The sequence below is a fragment of the Plecotus auritus genome (assembly GCF_963455305.1).
Source record: "Plecotus auritus genome assembly, chromosome: 12".
NCBI lineage: Eukaryota > Metazoa > Chordata > Mammalia > Chiroptera > Vespertilionidae > Plecotus > Plecotus auritus.
The window spans coordinates 39,980,656-39,995,385 of record NC_137778.1 but is presented as its reverse complement, the minus strand read 5'-3'; the positions used below and the strand labels follow the sequence as shown (position 1 = coordinate 39,995,385).

Genomic DNA, 14,730 nt, shown 5'->3' with positions numbered 1-14,730 from the left:
CCCAGAGCACCAGCACTTGAAAAGGAGACCAGCCCAGCCAACGTGGCTCAGTGGTTGAGCATCGACCTATGAACCAGGAGGTCAGGGTTCCATTCCAGCCAGGGCACATGCCCGGATTGCGGGCTTGGTCCCCAGTGTGGGGCCTGCAGGAGGCAGCTTATCAATGATTCTCTCTCATCATTGATGTTTCTCTCTCCCTTCCCGTCTGAAACCAATAAAAATGTACTAAAGAAAATAAAAAGGAGACAAGCTGTAGAGCTCTAGCAGTGAAATTTGCTGCCTCAGCGGCCACACAGAGAAGAGGGCTGGGTTTAGTTCACGTTTGTTCCAGTGAATGAACGGGACTGGGACAGGCGTGTCCACATCACCTGGGGAACTCATTAGTTAATACACATTCCCGGGTACCACCCCTGGCGACTCTAACACCCCTGGGACCAGGCCTGAGAATCTGTATTCGTGACAAACTCACCAAGTGATTCTGACATGTGGCCAGGTTTGGGGACCTTAAAAGGCTTGCCCTCACCAGCTCTTCCTTGAAGCAAATTGCAGTGATGGGAGGCTAAGAAGTGTTCAAAAATAACTGAGGCTTAGCATAAAGTGACTCCATTTTGGGCCAGTTGTGTTGTTTTTAACAATGCCATCTGCTGTGCTTGAACCCATATTATGGCTGATTTTATATTTCATTTTCCTTTTCACTCCTAAAGAGCAAAAATTGCAGGTTATCTTACAGACTGCTCTATTTGTAACTTTCTGTATAACTTGAGCCTGGTCTTTTTCCCACTCCACCACTGGCTGTGCATCCCCACTAAGTGACTTAACTTCATTAAGCTTCAGTTTCCTTGGTAAGGGATGCTTTGAAGGTCAATGAGATAATCTACTTACCATGGGTGCCTGGCATATAGTAAGCCCTCAGTAAATATTAACTATTATTAGCGGTAGTAACAATTTCCACTTCCCTATGTGACCAACTTGAATTAAGGCCATTGGTTCTTTGCCAATCTCTGTAGGAAAGCCTACTTTCTTTCTGCCAGTGTGTGTGACGATGATGTCACAGTTGGGCCGCTTAAGTCTGAGCTCTGATCATCTCCTCTGGGAATCAGCTTTCAATAGTAATTCCCGCCGAAACCGGTTTGGCTCAGTGGATAGAGCGTCGGCCTGTGGACTGAGGGGTCCTGGGTTTGATTCCGGTCAAGGGCATGTACCTTGGTTGCGGGCACATCCCCAGTAGGAGGTGTGCAGGAGGCAGCTGACTGATGTTTCTCTCTCATCGATGTTTCTAGCTCTCTATCACTCTCCCTTCCTCTCTGTAAAAAATCAATAAAATATATTTTAAAAAAAATAGTAATTCCCTTCTTTTGGACCCTAAAGCATTGATAGCCTCTCCCATACAATTTGACACATGAATTTATGTTTAGCAAATAAATAATCATTGTTTTATTGGTTCATTTATGTATATCATCATCATTAAAGCATTTGCTTTTGAAACCAACCTTTGACCACTTTCAGCATTCCAGGAATTGAGCTCTCTAATTTTACTATAAGTTCTTCAGGAGTGGGTTTAGTTGCGGGCACACTGGAGGTACACCTTATAGTTCTACACCATTATTCTGTCCTTGAAAATGGCATAAAATCAACTTTTGGAGCGGGGGGTACATTTTCCGTTCGGTTGTTGAAGTGGCTACTGAGCGAAGTGTATTATGAATTGTTTCGCAAAGGGAAGAATTCTTTTGGAAAGCGAAGAATCCTCCCTTCTTTTTTTTTTTTTTTAAATACATTTTATTGATACTTTACAGAGAGGAAGGGAGAGGGACAGAGAGCTAGAAACATCGATGAGAGAGAAACATCGATCAGCTGCCTCCTGCACACATTGCCTCCTGCACACCTCCCACTGGGGATGTGCCCGCAACCAAGGTACATGCCCTTGACCGGAGTCGAACCTGGGACCTTCAGTCCGCAGGCCGACGCTCTATCCACTGAGCCACACCGGTTTCGGCCTCCCTTCTTCTTGTATAGCACCCACGAATTCTAAAATCTCTCAGGTGCTGTCAACTGACAATCTGTCCGCACGTTTTCTTTTGCTTCTGGCGTCACCCGAGGTTGACGTGACCCCGCCTCCCGCTAGGGGGCGCGCGACTGCCCGCTTCCACCCGCATTGCGCAGCCTCCGTCCAGGGGTGGGCGTGGCTCCCGTGCGGACGACGTGACGTCACCGGCGGGCGCGGCCGGCGGGGGGCGGGGCCACCGGAGCGCCCCAAAGCCCCGCTGAAGTAGGTGGCGAGCCAGCGGGAGGCGGCGGCCGCTCCTCCGCAGCGATAGGAAGATGGCGCCGCCGGAGCCGGAACGGGGGCTGAAGAGCGTCGTGTGGCAGAGTGAGTGCGGAGGGGCCGGGGCTGAGAAAGGCGGCCTGGCCTTCCCGCCCCGGACCGGCTTCCTCGGGGGGAGCGGCCGCGGGCACTTGTTGCTTCGGGACGCGCGTCCCTGTCAGGACCTCTTCCTCCTTCCCTGCCCTGCTTTGCTTCTTGGCAGCGCCGGGATGGGCGGGGAGCGGGAGGCGGCCTTCCTGCCCGCGTCGGGCACCCCCTCGTCCCTGCCGGCGCTGGCCCGCAGCCCCGTAGCCCCGCGCGGGGAGAGCGCCCCGGCCCGGCGTGTCCTCGGGCCTCGGCCGCGCCCCCCACCTCCCCGTGGCCGCTCCAGGCGGTGATGTCCCCGCCGAGACAGTCCGAGCCCTGTTTCCCGTCCCACCCCTCCCTTCCCCTGCTGCCCTCGCCTGCGTAATCGTGCTCCTACGGAGGACGGGTTTGCAGCCGTAGTTTTCAGTGTCCTTTACAAACAGACAAACAAACGCACAGTCAAAACACAGCCTCCTCCCTCTGCCCCCAAAGGCGCCCACTTGGTCCACAGTGGCGGGGCCATTGGGATGACGGGCTCTGGGCCACTCCCGGCTCTTAGGACTGGACCACTTTCTGGCTCCGGATGTCCTGCCGTGCCATCCAGGACTTTCCTAAAAGTCGGTCCCCACTAGGCTGTCAGGTGGGAGGCCGCCAGGCAGGAAGACCGTCCTTGCTCGGCATTGCCGGGTGCAGAGTCAGGGTCCAGCAGTGGACAGGGAGCAACATCTAATGAGCAAAGACCACATTTGACTGAGTTAAAACTCTGGGAGTTCCACAGAGTTCCTTGTGTGAAACTGAAATTCCAAATCAGTAACTGGCCTTGTGCTCCGCATACCAGGTACGAAAAACAAGTGTACAAAGAGAAAGGAAAAGAAAAGAAGTTACGAAAACATCTTTTGAGAAATTGGATAATTTTAAGGTTGCATTTTGTTTTTCAAGATGTATGAGGCTGGCTCTTAAGATATGGTAATGTTTTAAAATTGCAAGGGCAGTTAAATATATTTATGTGGAACAGGGTGATGAATTGTGTTGTAAGCTATGTAATGGTCCTTAGCGTCAGCATTTATCAGAAAGAAAAAAAGAAAAGGTTAATGATCGTAATTCCAGTCTCGACAGCATGGAAACTGGTCAAGAGGGAGCGTTTAGAGGTAACACAAGTTCCATCTGTGCTGTTAGCATGAGGGGGCACCAGGGTGTCCTGATGGAGTGTAAGATAAAGAAGACAGGAGACTGAATGGGAGGAAAGAGAGGTAATAGTTAAAACCAGTTAAAAGATCCCTTAGGATTTTTTTTTTTATAATTTTATTTTATTTTATTTTTAAATATATTTTATTGATATTTTACAGAGAGGAAGGGAGAGGGATAGAGAGCTAGAAACATTGATGAGAGAGAAACATCGATCAGCTGCCTCCTGCACACCTCCCACTGGGGATGTGCCTGCAACCAAGGTACATGCCCTTGACCGGACTCGAACCCGGGACCCTTCAGTCCGCAGGCCGACGCTCTATCCACTGAGCCAAACTGGTTTCGGCAGGATTATTTTTTAAATACGTTTTTATTGATTCCAGAGAGAGGAAGGAAGTGGCAGAGAGAGAGATAGAAACATCAGTGATGAGAGACAGTCATCGGTCGGCTGCCTCCTGCACGCCCCCCACCGCTGGGAATGGAGCCCACAACCCAGACATGTGCCCTGACTGGAAATTGAACCCAGGACCCTTCAGTCCAAAGGCCGATGCTCTGTCCACTGAGCCAAACTGGCTAGGGCCCTTAGGATCTTTTTTAAAAAAATGTGTTTTTATTGGTTTTAGAGAGAGAGAGAAACATTGCTTCCTTGTACCCGACCCAGGGATTGAACCTGCAACCTGGGCATGTGCCCTGACCTGACGATTGGACTGGTGACCTTTCAGTGCACGGGAGGACGCTCAACCAAGTGATCCAGACTGGCCAGGGCAGTTCTTAGAGTCTTGGCATAAATAGAAACATAACCGGAAATTCAAGATGATGTTCATTCACCATTTCGGGAGGAGAGAGAGAAAGAGAGAAGGGGATGCCTATGAGGTAGATCCCTTAGTAAGAGGTGACAGGGTCTGAAAGAAATGATGAAGGAACCTCCTTAGAGGTAGGAGAATCGTACATTTGACTGGGAAAAGGTTTTGCTAGTTTGAAGATAGTACAGAAAGCTAAATAACCTTCAGTTTACCCACCAAGTAGGGAGAAGGGAACAATGTTTTGAACAATTACTCTGTGCCAGGCACTCTTTACATATATGAAAACTTAATAAATTTTAATCTCTGATTCATAGCTGTTACCATAGCTGCCCTATACAAAATAGTCAAAAGTCAAAACAACCCACATGTCCATAGAAAAATAACATGGGCTATATTCACACAATGGAATATCATTAGGTAATAAAAGGGGGGGGGAGAGAGAGAAACATCGATGTGAAAGAGAAACATCAGTTGATTACCTTCCATAGGCGTCCCAACTGGGATTGAACCTGATTTCGGGGTCCTCTGGCTCAGACGGCCAGAGGACCCCATACGCAGAACCTGTTCTCGGCAGGGGAGGATGCTCCAACCCACTGAGCCACACCAGCCGAGGCTATAGGGGGATTTTTGACTCCATGGAGGTGGTGCCCCTAACTCCCTGAGTTGTTCAAAAGTCAGCTGTAATATGGTATGCAAATTATCTCAATAAAACTATTTAAAAAACAAACAAACCTGATACAGCTATTACAGACGTAGCTTTCAAACCCTATATTAGTTTTGAAAACCATTTCAAGGAACATATTAATAACTAGAGGCCCGATGCATGAAATTCGTGCAGGAGTAGGCCTTCACAGCCTCAATCCTGCGGCTGTGGCCCCTGCTTTGTCTGGTCTAATTAGCATATTATGCTTTTATTATCATAGATTATTTATTATAAATCAAGACTGAATACTTATTTATATCATAATGTCATACATGTTCTTGAAAATTGTAATCAATAGTAAATTAGGAAGAAAAAAGCCAGTTTTTTAAAAAATTCTCCTTTTTTTTATTTATTAATTTTTTTGTTAATCCTGACCCGAGGATATTTTTCCATTTGATTCTTAGAGGGAGGAGAAGGGAGGGGGAGAGACAAAGAGAGAGAAACGATCAATGTGAGAGAGACACATAGATTGGTTGCCCCCTGCACGTGCCCTGACCTGCAACCAGGTATGTGCCCTTGGACTGGAGTCGAACTGGCTAGGGGCACTTACCCAGTTTTGATTGTCAGATGTAATGTAGCAATGGGCTAGTTACGGATTTTTCCTGTGGGTTTTTTTGTTTTGTTTTGTTTATTTGGGATTTAAGTAAATAGGGAAAAACAAATTAGATAACACTTTCAGAAATATTTTCCAGGTCTTTATGTACTTAATATGTTAGCCTTTTTTTATTATTCTCTTATTCTCAGAAGTTTAAAAATGTAGCTTCACTGTTACCATATAGGTTAGGTATTAAAGATAACTGGATTTTTACATAGAGTTTAATAAGTATATATGCTTTTTATGTAGCTTAGCAGAATTTCATATTGGATATTTTCTCAGCCATCTTGGACTTTTTGAATAGTTATCCTATTATTGTATTTCTGACTGTTGGTTAAAATTCCTATATAATTTTTTTTTCCAGAAATAAAAGCAACAGTGTTTGATGACTGCAAGAAAGAAGACGAATGGAAGGTAGAATTTGCATATTTTATTGCCCTTAGATTGACCGTCAATATATTGTCCTTATTATACTTCTATCAGCTATCGTGTCTGGAACCATGCCACTTGGTTCAAATCTTAATTTCACTTAATAACTGTGGCTTCTTGGGCAAATTACTTGATCTCTCCATGCCCCTGTTTCCTTGTCTATAAAATGGGGATGGTAGTACCTCATAGAGTAGCTGTTAATATTAAAATGAATTAATCCATGTAAAATGCTTAGAACAGTGCCCGGAACAATTATTATTCTTCAAGTGGCATTTTATAATTTTAAGAACATTTGTTAAACATAACATACATTTAAATTGAACATTCTCTGCTTCAGAGTGGAAATATTTCCATTTGCTCACTTGTATATAATACTACATGTATATACAAAGAAACAATCTTCTAGAGTCTAGATCAGCCATGGGCAAACTACGGCCCGCGGGCCGGATCCGGCTGTTCTATCCGGTTCTCTTGCTCTCCCCTCCGCTCCTTTACTTTGAATTTATATTAGTTCACACAAACACTCCATCCATGCTTTTGTTCCAGCCCTCCGGTCCAGTTTAAGAACCCATTGTGGCCCTCGAGTCAAAAAGTTTGCCCACCCCTGGGCTTGTTAAAAGATGAGTTGAGATCATTTTGCCTACTGTCCTCATATTTTAATTTTATGTTGTAAAAGGATTATAAGTTTGAATATGTTTAATGGATTAAGTCATTTTTTGTGTGAATTTTTAGCAATCAAATGTTTATACTATTTTTTTATTTATATTCAATTTAAGATAATGCTTTTAGATGAATTTACCACGAAGCTTTTGGCATCGTGTTGCAAAATGACAGATCTTCTAGCCGAGGGTATAACTGGTAAGTGTTACCAATACTCATCATGACAACATTTTTATTGTGATTGGGAAAGTTTGAAGTGTTGATAAACTTTAGTTAGTAATTGTGTTTCTAAGGGGGTTATGGTTTTGTTTTTAATAACTGTAGCCTTAATAATTACACTGGATATTCTTTTCTCTGTGAATCTTTAGAATAACCTCTGTAAGTCAGGTCTTTTTTTTCCTCTCAGCTGAGACATATATTTAAGTGACTCTAACCAAGACTAAGTCAGTTGCCCTGTTGAGTTCTCAAAACTTGCTTTTAAATTCTCACCCCAGGATATATTTATTGATTTTAGAGAGAGGAAGGGAGAGAGAGCGAAAAAGAGAAGCAAGCATACGAACAAGCAAACATCATTGTGGGAGAGAAACATTGATCGGTTGCCTTCTGCAGGTATTCCAACTTGGGATCGAACCGGTCACCTTTTGGTGTATGAGGCAATGATCCAACCAACTGAGCCACACTGGCCAGGGCAATAAAATTTACTTTTTGATATTTAGATAAGAAATCTTTTATTGTTGGTTACATATTCACTTTGCAATCTTTATTACCTTCAGTGGAAAAAGCTCTAAACTAGAAATCAGAAGATGAAAGCCTTGATTTCTCTATTGTTGGATAAGTGTAATATGGTGAAGCCACTTAAGTTTTTTAAGTTCCCAGAGGATATTCCGATGTGCAGCTAGAGTGAGAACCATTTGTAATAAGTGTGAAAGTACTATGAAACTACAGAACCATTTTGCTCTATAAGGAGGTTTTACTGAATTTTTGTAGACTATTACTATTTCTTACTGTTTGTGCAGTATTGGTAGACTAGAGGCCCGATGCACAAAATTCATGACTTCCTTCCCCTGGCTGCTTGCACCGGCTTCCCTCTGGCTACCGGCACCCAGGCTTCCCTCAGCTGCCAGCAGCTGGCCCCGCCCCCCACCTGCACCCGCTTTGGCCTGGCTCTGGCCATGTCCACTGCCACCTCCCTTTCCCCCTTGATTGATCGCCCCGCCGGTCAGTGGCCTGGGCCTCCCTCTGCTGGGCGATCATGGGGCGATGGTGGGGGGGGGCACCCCCCACCCCCCCGACCAATTGCATTGCACCCGCCTGGCGGCAGTGCATGTCATAGCGTTGTCGTCCTCGTGGTCATTCCGTTGTTCGGTTGATTTGCATATTACGCTCTTATTATTATAGATATTTTTCAATGAAAGGATTCTGTGGCCAAGTAAGTTTGGGAAATAGCATTAAACAGAGCTAAACAGGTTTCTTTAGGACTTTTTGGAGTTTTTATATGCCCCCAGGTACAGGTACAGTATTCAGTTTTCTAAACTTATTTGGCCACAGAAAGCTTTTGTTGAAGAGCATGTCATAGGACTGTATGCCATGGAGCACACTCCTCTGGACTGTTTGCAGTGTCCTCCAGAGTCCTCTAGGTTTACTGTGGGTTTTTTGTTTTTGTTTCCATACTTTATAATATTAATGTATGGTTTTAAAGAATAAGTTAATTTGGGGATTATTTAAAGGATATTATAGAACTATAGTTAAAAACTTGGGCTCTGGAGTTGGACAGGTCTGCGTGGGAATTCTGTCTGTTCACCTGTCTGTCTGTGTCACTTGGACAAGTTACTTCACTTCAACTTCTTCATTTGTAAAACACTTTTAAGGTTATTATTAGATTTAACAGATAATTCATGTGAAGTGCTTAGCCTGGTGTCGGTATCATACTTGCTATTATTATAGTAGAGTATTTTAAAAAATAAATACATATTTTAATTTTTAATGCATTTTCTTGGTTTCTTCATGGCCTGTTGATTGCTTATGCTGGTAGACCTAACTATGAAATAGCTGCTTTATCTTTTTATTTCCATGGTGAACACTTAGCCCAGAGTTTAACCTTAGGGAAAACACATTTTAAGACTTCTATACTTTATCACATGAAGACAAAGAAAAGTTTAAACCCAAGATATGTAAATCTGTTTCTCTATTATTATAAGTAAGAAGTACAATAAAGTTTATTTTAAAAATGTTTTGAGTGTATAAATATTTGGTTATATAAAATAACTTCCTTTTTTGTTAGTTGTAGAGAATATTTATAAGGTTCGGGAACCTGTCAGACAAATGAAAGCTCTTTATTTTATCTCTCCAACATCAAAGGTGAGTATTTTGAATCTTTAAAAAGTATGCTCTTCAATATTTTCACTGTTGACATGATTTTCTCATAGAAAAGTCAAGGTAATAAAATACCCTTTATTAGAAAAACAGTGACATAAACTGGTTCGCTTAGGAAAGTTTTTCTGTTAGAAGATTGTTTTATTTGCACTCTTCTCACTAAGAATATGTAAGTGAAAAAATTCCTATTTCCCCCATGAAATATGAAAGCAGAATTTAATTGTATAAATTATTAGAGTTTCTTTGAATTATTTGTTACTTATACAGATCCTATTCAGCCATAATTGTTAAGAGGATGGAAATGTACTTTAAAGAAATAATCTTGGATTAATCCATTTATCTTAGTTACTTCTCTACATACATTATGTATGGGTGTGTGTAATTTTTTTTTTATGTTAAAGGAATTTCTTTGGTTTGTAATTCAGCAACCACCCATCTACTAGTAAGTGGGTGAAGCTGCTAGAGAGAGGAAGTTCAATAATAGAGAAAATGTGCATCTAGCAAAATATAGCTGCTGGAGAGAAGGCTGACAATCTGAACAGAGAAACAGTACACAGAATGAGATTCTAGTTAGCACATAAGAAACTTTCTGAAGCTCAAAGGTATAGGATTTCTCAGTTAAATAGTTAATTGAAGAAGAGGATAATTGCTATTGAAATTTGAATAAATAGCCTAGAACAGTGGTCGGCAAACTGCAACTCGCAAGCTGCTGTTTGCTGCTCTGTTGACTAATGAGTTTGCCGACCACTGGGATAGGGGCTTAATCACAAGGAACAACAACAGCCTGTAATTATTGGAATCAAGAGTCTAGGTCAGTGGTCGGCAAACTCATTAGTCAACAGAGCGGCAAACCCCGGCTCACGAGCCGCATGTGGCTTGTGAGCCGCAGTTTGCTGACCACTGGCCTAGAAGATCAGAATGGACAATCTCAAAGCAAAAATAAAACAAAGTCCTGAAATAATGGGGAAAGAGACTTGGAGGATAGATCCATGAGATCTATCAGAAATACAGTTCTAGGAGTTCCGGAAGGAGGAAAAGGGACAGAGTAAGGAGAGAGAATTAAATCTTTGTTGTTTTTTTACTTTCAGACCACTGTATCTTTAAAGCTAGCAGTGTTAAGTCAGATTCCACCACACTGTATTACCTCCTATTCCTCCTTGCAGTCATCTACCCTCTTCTGCGTTTTCATTCTAATCTCTTGACAGTTTTAGCTCCTAGCTCACTGTCACTCTCTTCAGCACTTCTCCAGGGGTGGTCTCCGAGGTTTCAGGATCTGTGTGGATAACACTTTGAGTACGTCCGCTGGCTTTCACTTCCTTCATCTGTTGTTTTCAGTGGTCTTGTCTTCTGTGTTGCTGAAGCTTCCCAGCCACGTGATCGGTCATTCCTAGATCTCCTTCTCGCCAAAGAGCACTCTGTTCATACATATCACCTCGATCTTAGTACGTTTCTAGCTGCCACTGGCTAAGCAGCATAGCATCTTACAAAATAAATTTATAAATTAAACTTCTACACAGTTAAGGTTTTATTTTATCATCGAAATAAAATAATCTCAGTTATCTCAAAAGCTAGTATACTTAAATTAGTATTTAATAAAATATATATTGACATCTAATTTTTTTTTTAAGTCTGTAGACTGTTTTTTACGTGACTTTCCAAGTAAGTCGGAGAATAAATATAAAGCAGCATACATATACTTCACTGACTGTAAGTAGCTTTGTGAAAGTCATTGCTTCATTATTTAAAATCCTTATATATGCCAATACTAGTGACTTTCTACTTATTCTAATTAGGTTACAAAGAATAAAAAATATATGATCATATATATCCTAATTCATGATAAAGTGATAGAAAATTAAAAGAAATCATCCCAAACTAGTTTGAAAAGACAATCATTTTTGCTGGTATACAGAGGTGGGGGGCTGGTGGAGAGGCCATCCCTCAAATTACGTGCTGATGACAAGAAGAATTCTTTTTTAAACTGAAGTTTCAATTGGTGATTTGATTGTATAATAAGAAATAAGACCCTTTGGGAGGGCATTAGAGAAATTGCCCCTGTTTGGCAAGTATTAAAGGAGAAAATCAGTCACATTTCTCTTACTAGGCCATATGTTCAGATAGAAAGCACCTAAACGAAAGAATCACAGAGAGTCCAGAGACACATATAATTCTGTTTTATGTTATTACATTACAGAATTACACTGCAAAATAAAAATGTCATTTATCTAAGTTAGGTCTTGGTCTCTGCTATTATTTTAAGTAGTATATTATTATTCCTGTTTATTATTTGTGTCATGCCTAGTAGTAGTTTGCATTTTTTAAAAAAATGTTATCCCATAAGTATTTGTCACTTAGGTAGCCTTATTATACAGAAATTCATGTCTATGAAATTGATTAATTTTAATGAATGTGAAGCCTCTTTTAACTTAAGGAATCTTGAGGCTAAACAACTCCATTGAAAAGCCACTCCATGTGAGGAGCCAATGGCTGATACTATAACCTAGATTTAATGGAACTGTAAACAGGTAGGTTAAAAGGGGGAAGAAAAAAATGGGCTCTAAGGTCCAGAACTTACTAGTTTAGCATTTCCTGACATCAGAGAAGTTCTTGTAATTAAAAAAGAATTAACAGTTTGTGTGGTATGGTTACACCCAGTGGCCAACTTAGAAAAGTAGTGCAAATTCCTAAGAACTTCTGAAAAATCCTAGAAAATTTTGTTAAGTCATGAGTTAAGATTTTATTTTCCTTCCTGACAGTTTTAGTTTGCTGTGTTAGCAGCTATCTAAGGAAATATATTTTAGGTTATAGTGGACATGAATGGGGAAAACAGAATTTCTGGAATGGCCTCTTGACTAGAATACATCTGCTCTGTAAAGTGAAGAACAATATTTATGTATTATTTCTGTTCTCATGACACATTACATTGTAAAAGTCAGTAATTTACATGTAAAATAAATATTCCTAGGTGTTAGGATGATTTATCCAAAAGAGTAAAAATGAACATGGAGTCATATGCTTTGATGTGTTTTTCTCTTTTTCCTTTCAGTTTGCCCTGATAGTCTCTTTAACAAAATTAAGTCTTCTTGCTCCAAGTCAATAAGAAGATGTAAAGAAATAAATATTTCCTTCATTCCGCTTGAATCTCGGGTACTTTCTGTTTTTTTTAATTTTAGCTCATAATAGATTTTAAAATTTTGTCTGATGAGCTTATTTGTTAATAAGGTATATTTTACTTCTATATTTGTAATGTTTTACTTATTAAGTATTTGGTGAATTTTGAATAGTCCACAAATAAACATTTTCCATGATGAAGGGAAGAACATGAGTGCTTTATTAGAATATAACATTAATAATGACAGTGGAGTTTAAATTTCACATCTGCCACTAGGTCCTGTGTATGTCAAATTTTATAGCACGGATTATGGGATCAAACGATTTTGAGTGCAACCTTTATTAGATAGCTGAGCAGCACAGGCACAAGGTTTAGCTACAGCTGAATCTCAGTCCATGTTCAGGCTGCTGCTGGTTGTGATGGCTCAGGTGCAGAGGAATGAATGACTGTGTGTGAAAGAAAATGCAAGGAACTTGATTGATAATTCATCAGTTAACCTACAATGGTTATTACAGACCTACTTTTACACTCAATTCATTTTCTTAGGCCAGGAGGGATCGCAGTTGTTTTTAAAAAAATAAAATAAAATTAGTTTACTGAGGAACTCTCAACCCTAGTTAGAGAGCTGCTTCTTTTATATCCTTCAAATAACACAATAATAGTAAATCTCTAATCCTATTCTTTGCACATAAGTAAATGCTTTTGTCAGTTGAATAAATATGTCTGTAAGTTCAGAGTATATATGATAAGACCAATGGCACACTGTGTGTCTTATTAGGAAGTATATCTCTATTTTAAGGACATGAAGAATATATAAAGATATATATCAACTATGGAAAATTTCTAGGTTATTCTCTAGAAGATTTTTAGTGTATGCCAAGTATATAGACCAATTTTGGCTTTGTTGTATTTCTTTGTGCTAGGTATTAGTTTTTTTTAAAAAATTGACTTTAGAGAGAGAAGAAAGGAGAGAGAGATAAAAACATCAATGCATCATTGATAGGTTGCCTCTTACACGCCCTTGACCAGGAATCGAACTCAGCGACCTCTTTGTGCATGGGTTGACACTAAACCACTGAGCCACATTGGCTGGGCCAGTTATTAGATTTTTTTTTTTTTTTTAATATATTTTATTGACACTTTACAGAGAGGAAGGGAGAGGGACAGAGAGCTAGAAACATCGATGAGAGAGAAGCATCGATCAGCTGCCTCCTGCACACTCCCCACTGGGGATGTGCCCGCAACCAAGGTACATGCCCTTGACCGGAATCGAACCCGGGACCCTTCAGTCCGCAGGCCGATGCTCTATCCACTGAGCCAAACCGGTTTCGGCAGTTATTAGATTTTTATTTTAGTTTGACTACCTCAGAGTCCTTCAGCTGTTGCACAGTAGTGAAAAGCTATCTGTTTATGAAACAAGAACTGAAGGAGTGAGGTAGACTAAGCAGGAAAGGAGAGTCAGAAAAGAAAGGGTGAAATCCAAATGACGGAGAAAATGAGATTTGATTATGGTAAAGACAGTTGTTTCAAAAAACAGCATGGTTAGTGCAAGTATTTTTCTTAATGGCCCAAATAATAGCCACATTGTTCTTGATATATTTTTATAAATCAAGTCTCCACATTGACAGTAACTTTTTTTGGCCTCACTTAGGTATACACTCTTGATGTACCAGATGCATTCTATTACTGTTACAGTTCAGATCCTAGTAATGCAAACGGAAAAGATGCTGTAATGGAAGCAATGGCTGAACAGATAGTTACCTTATGTGCTAGCCTTGATGAAAATCCCGGAGTAAGGTATAAAAGGTAAGGCACTTAATAGTGTCTGTTCATGTTATGTTTTCTATTTTTTCTCCAGGATTGAGGTAAGTAATGTCTGTGCTAGGTGGATTAGTTTGCAGAATTTTCCTTGTAAGATTATGCTGTAATTACAGATTTAAAGTGTGAGGTTTAAATTTCAGAGTGACGAATAGCCTCTTACTGAATTTCAGTGCTTAAATTTGGTGTGATTTATAGGCATTTTTTTTTCATGAGTTTAAGGAATGCTTAGAGGAAATGTCTTTGTTATATAGGAGCAACAGTCTGACATTCATTATTTTATGTATTATTTTTTATTAATTTTTTTTATTCTCACCCAAAGATATGTTTTTCATTGATTCAGAGGAAGGGAGGGAGAGGGAGAGAGAAACATTGATGTGAGAGAGAAACATCTATCACTTTCCTCCCATAATTACTGGGAATCGAATCTGTGACCCTTGGTGCATGGGACAACATTCTAACCAACTGAGCCACACCAGCTAGGGCCCAGTAATTATACTTTTAGATGTAATATATCTAGAGAAACATGTACATGGCGCTATATGTACAAAGATGTTTATTTTAGTATTGTTTGCAATAGGATTGAATAGAATTGAGAATGATTTAAATACCCATCGTTAGGGGAATGGGAATGAATATATAGCATCCAGTATAATTATTTGA

The 14,730-nt window shown here is 40.6% G+C and overlaps 1 protein-coding gene across 1 annotated transcript in view; it reads left to right on the top strand.

The window, feature by feature from the left end:
- The first annotated feature begins 2,207 nt into the window (after window positions 1-2,207).
- Window positions 2,208-14,730, top strand: part of STXBP3 (syntaxin binding protein 3) — a 32,120-nt gene continuing 19,597 nt past the window's right edge. The window contains exons 1-7 of the mRNA XM_080647443.1: window positions 2,208-2,368; window positions 6,040-6,089; window positions 6,881-6,962; window positions 9,046-9,122; window positions 10,766-10,844; window positions 12,184-12,284; window positions 13,901-14,055. Coding sequence (XP_080503569.1) covers window positions 2,320-2,368; window positions 6,040-6,089; window positions 6,881-6,962; window positions 9,046-9,122; window positions 10,766-10,844; window positions 12,184-12,284; window positions 13,901-14,055 — 593 coding nt within the window. The 5' untranslated portion in view covers window positions 2,208-2,319. The remainder of the gene's footprint in view (window positions 2,369-6,039; window positions 6,090-6,880; window positions 6,963-9,045; window positions 9,123-10,765; window positions 10,845-12,183; window positions 12,285-13,900; window positions 14,056-14,730) is intronic.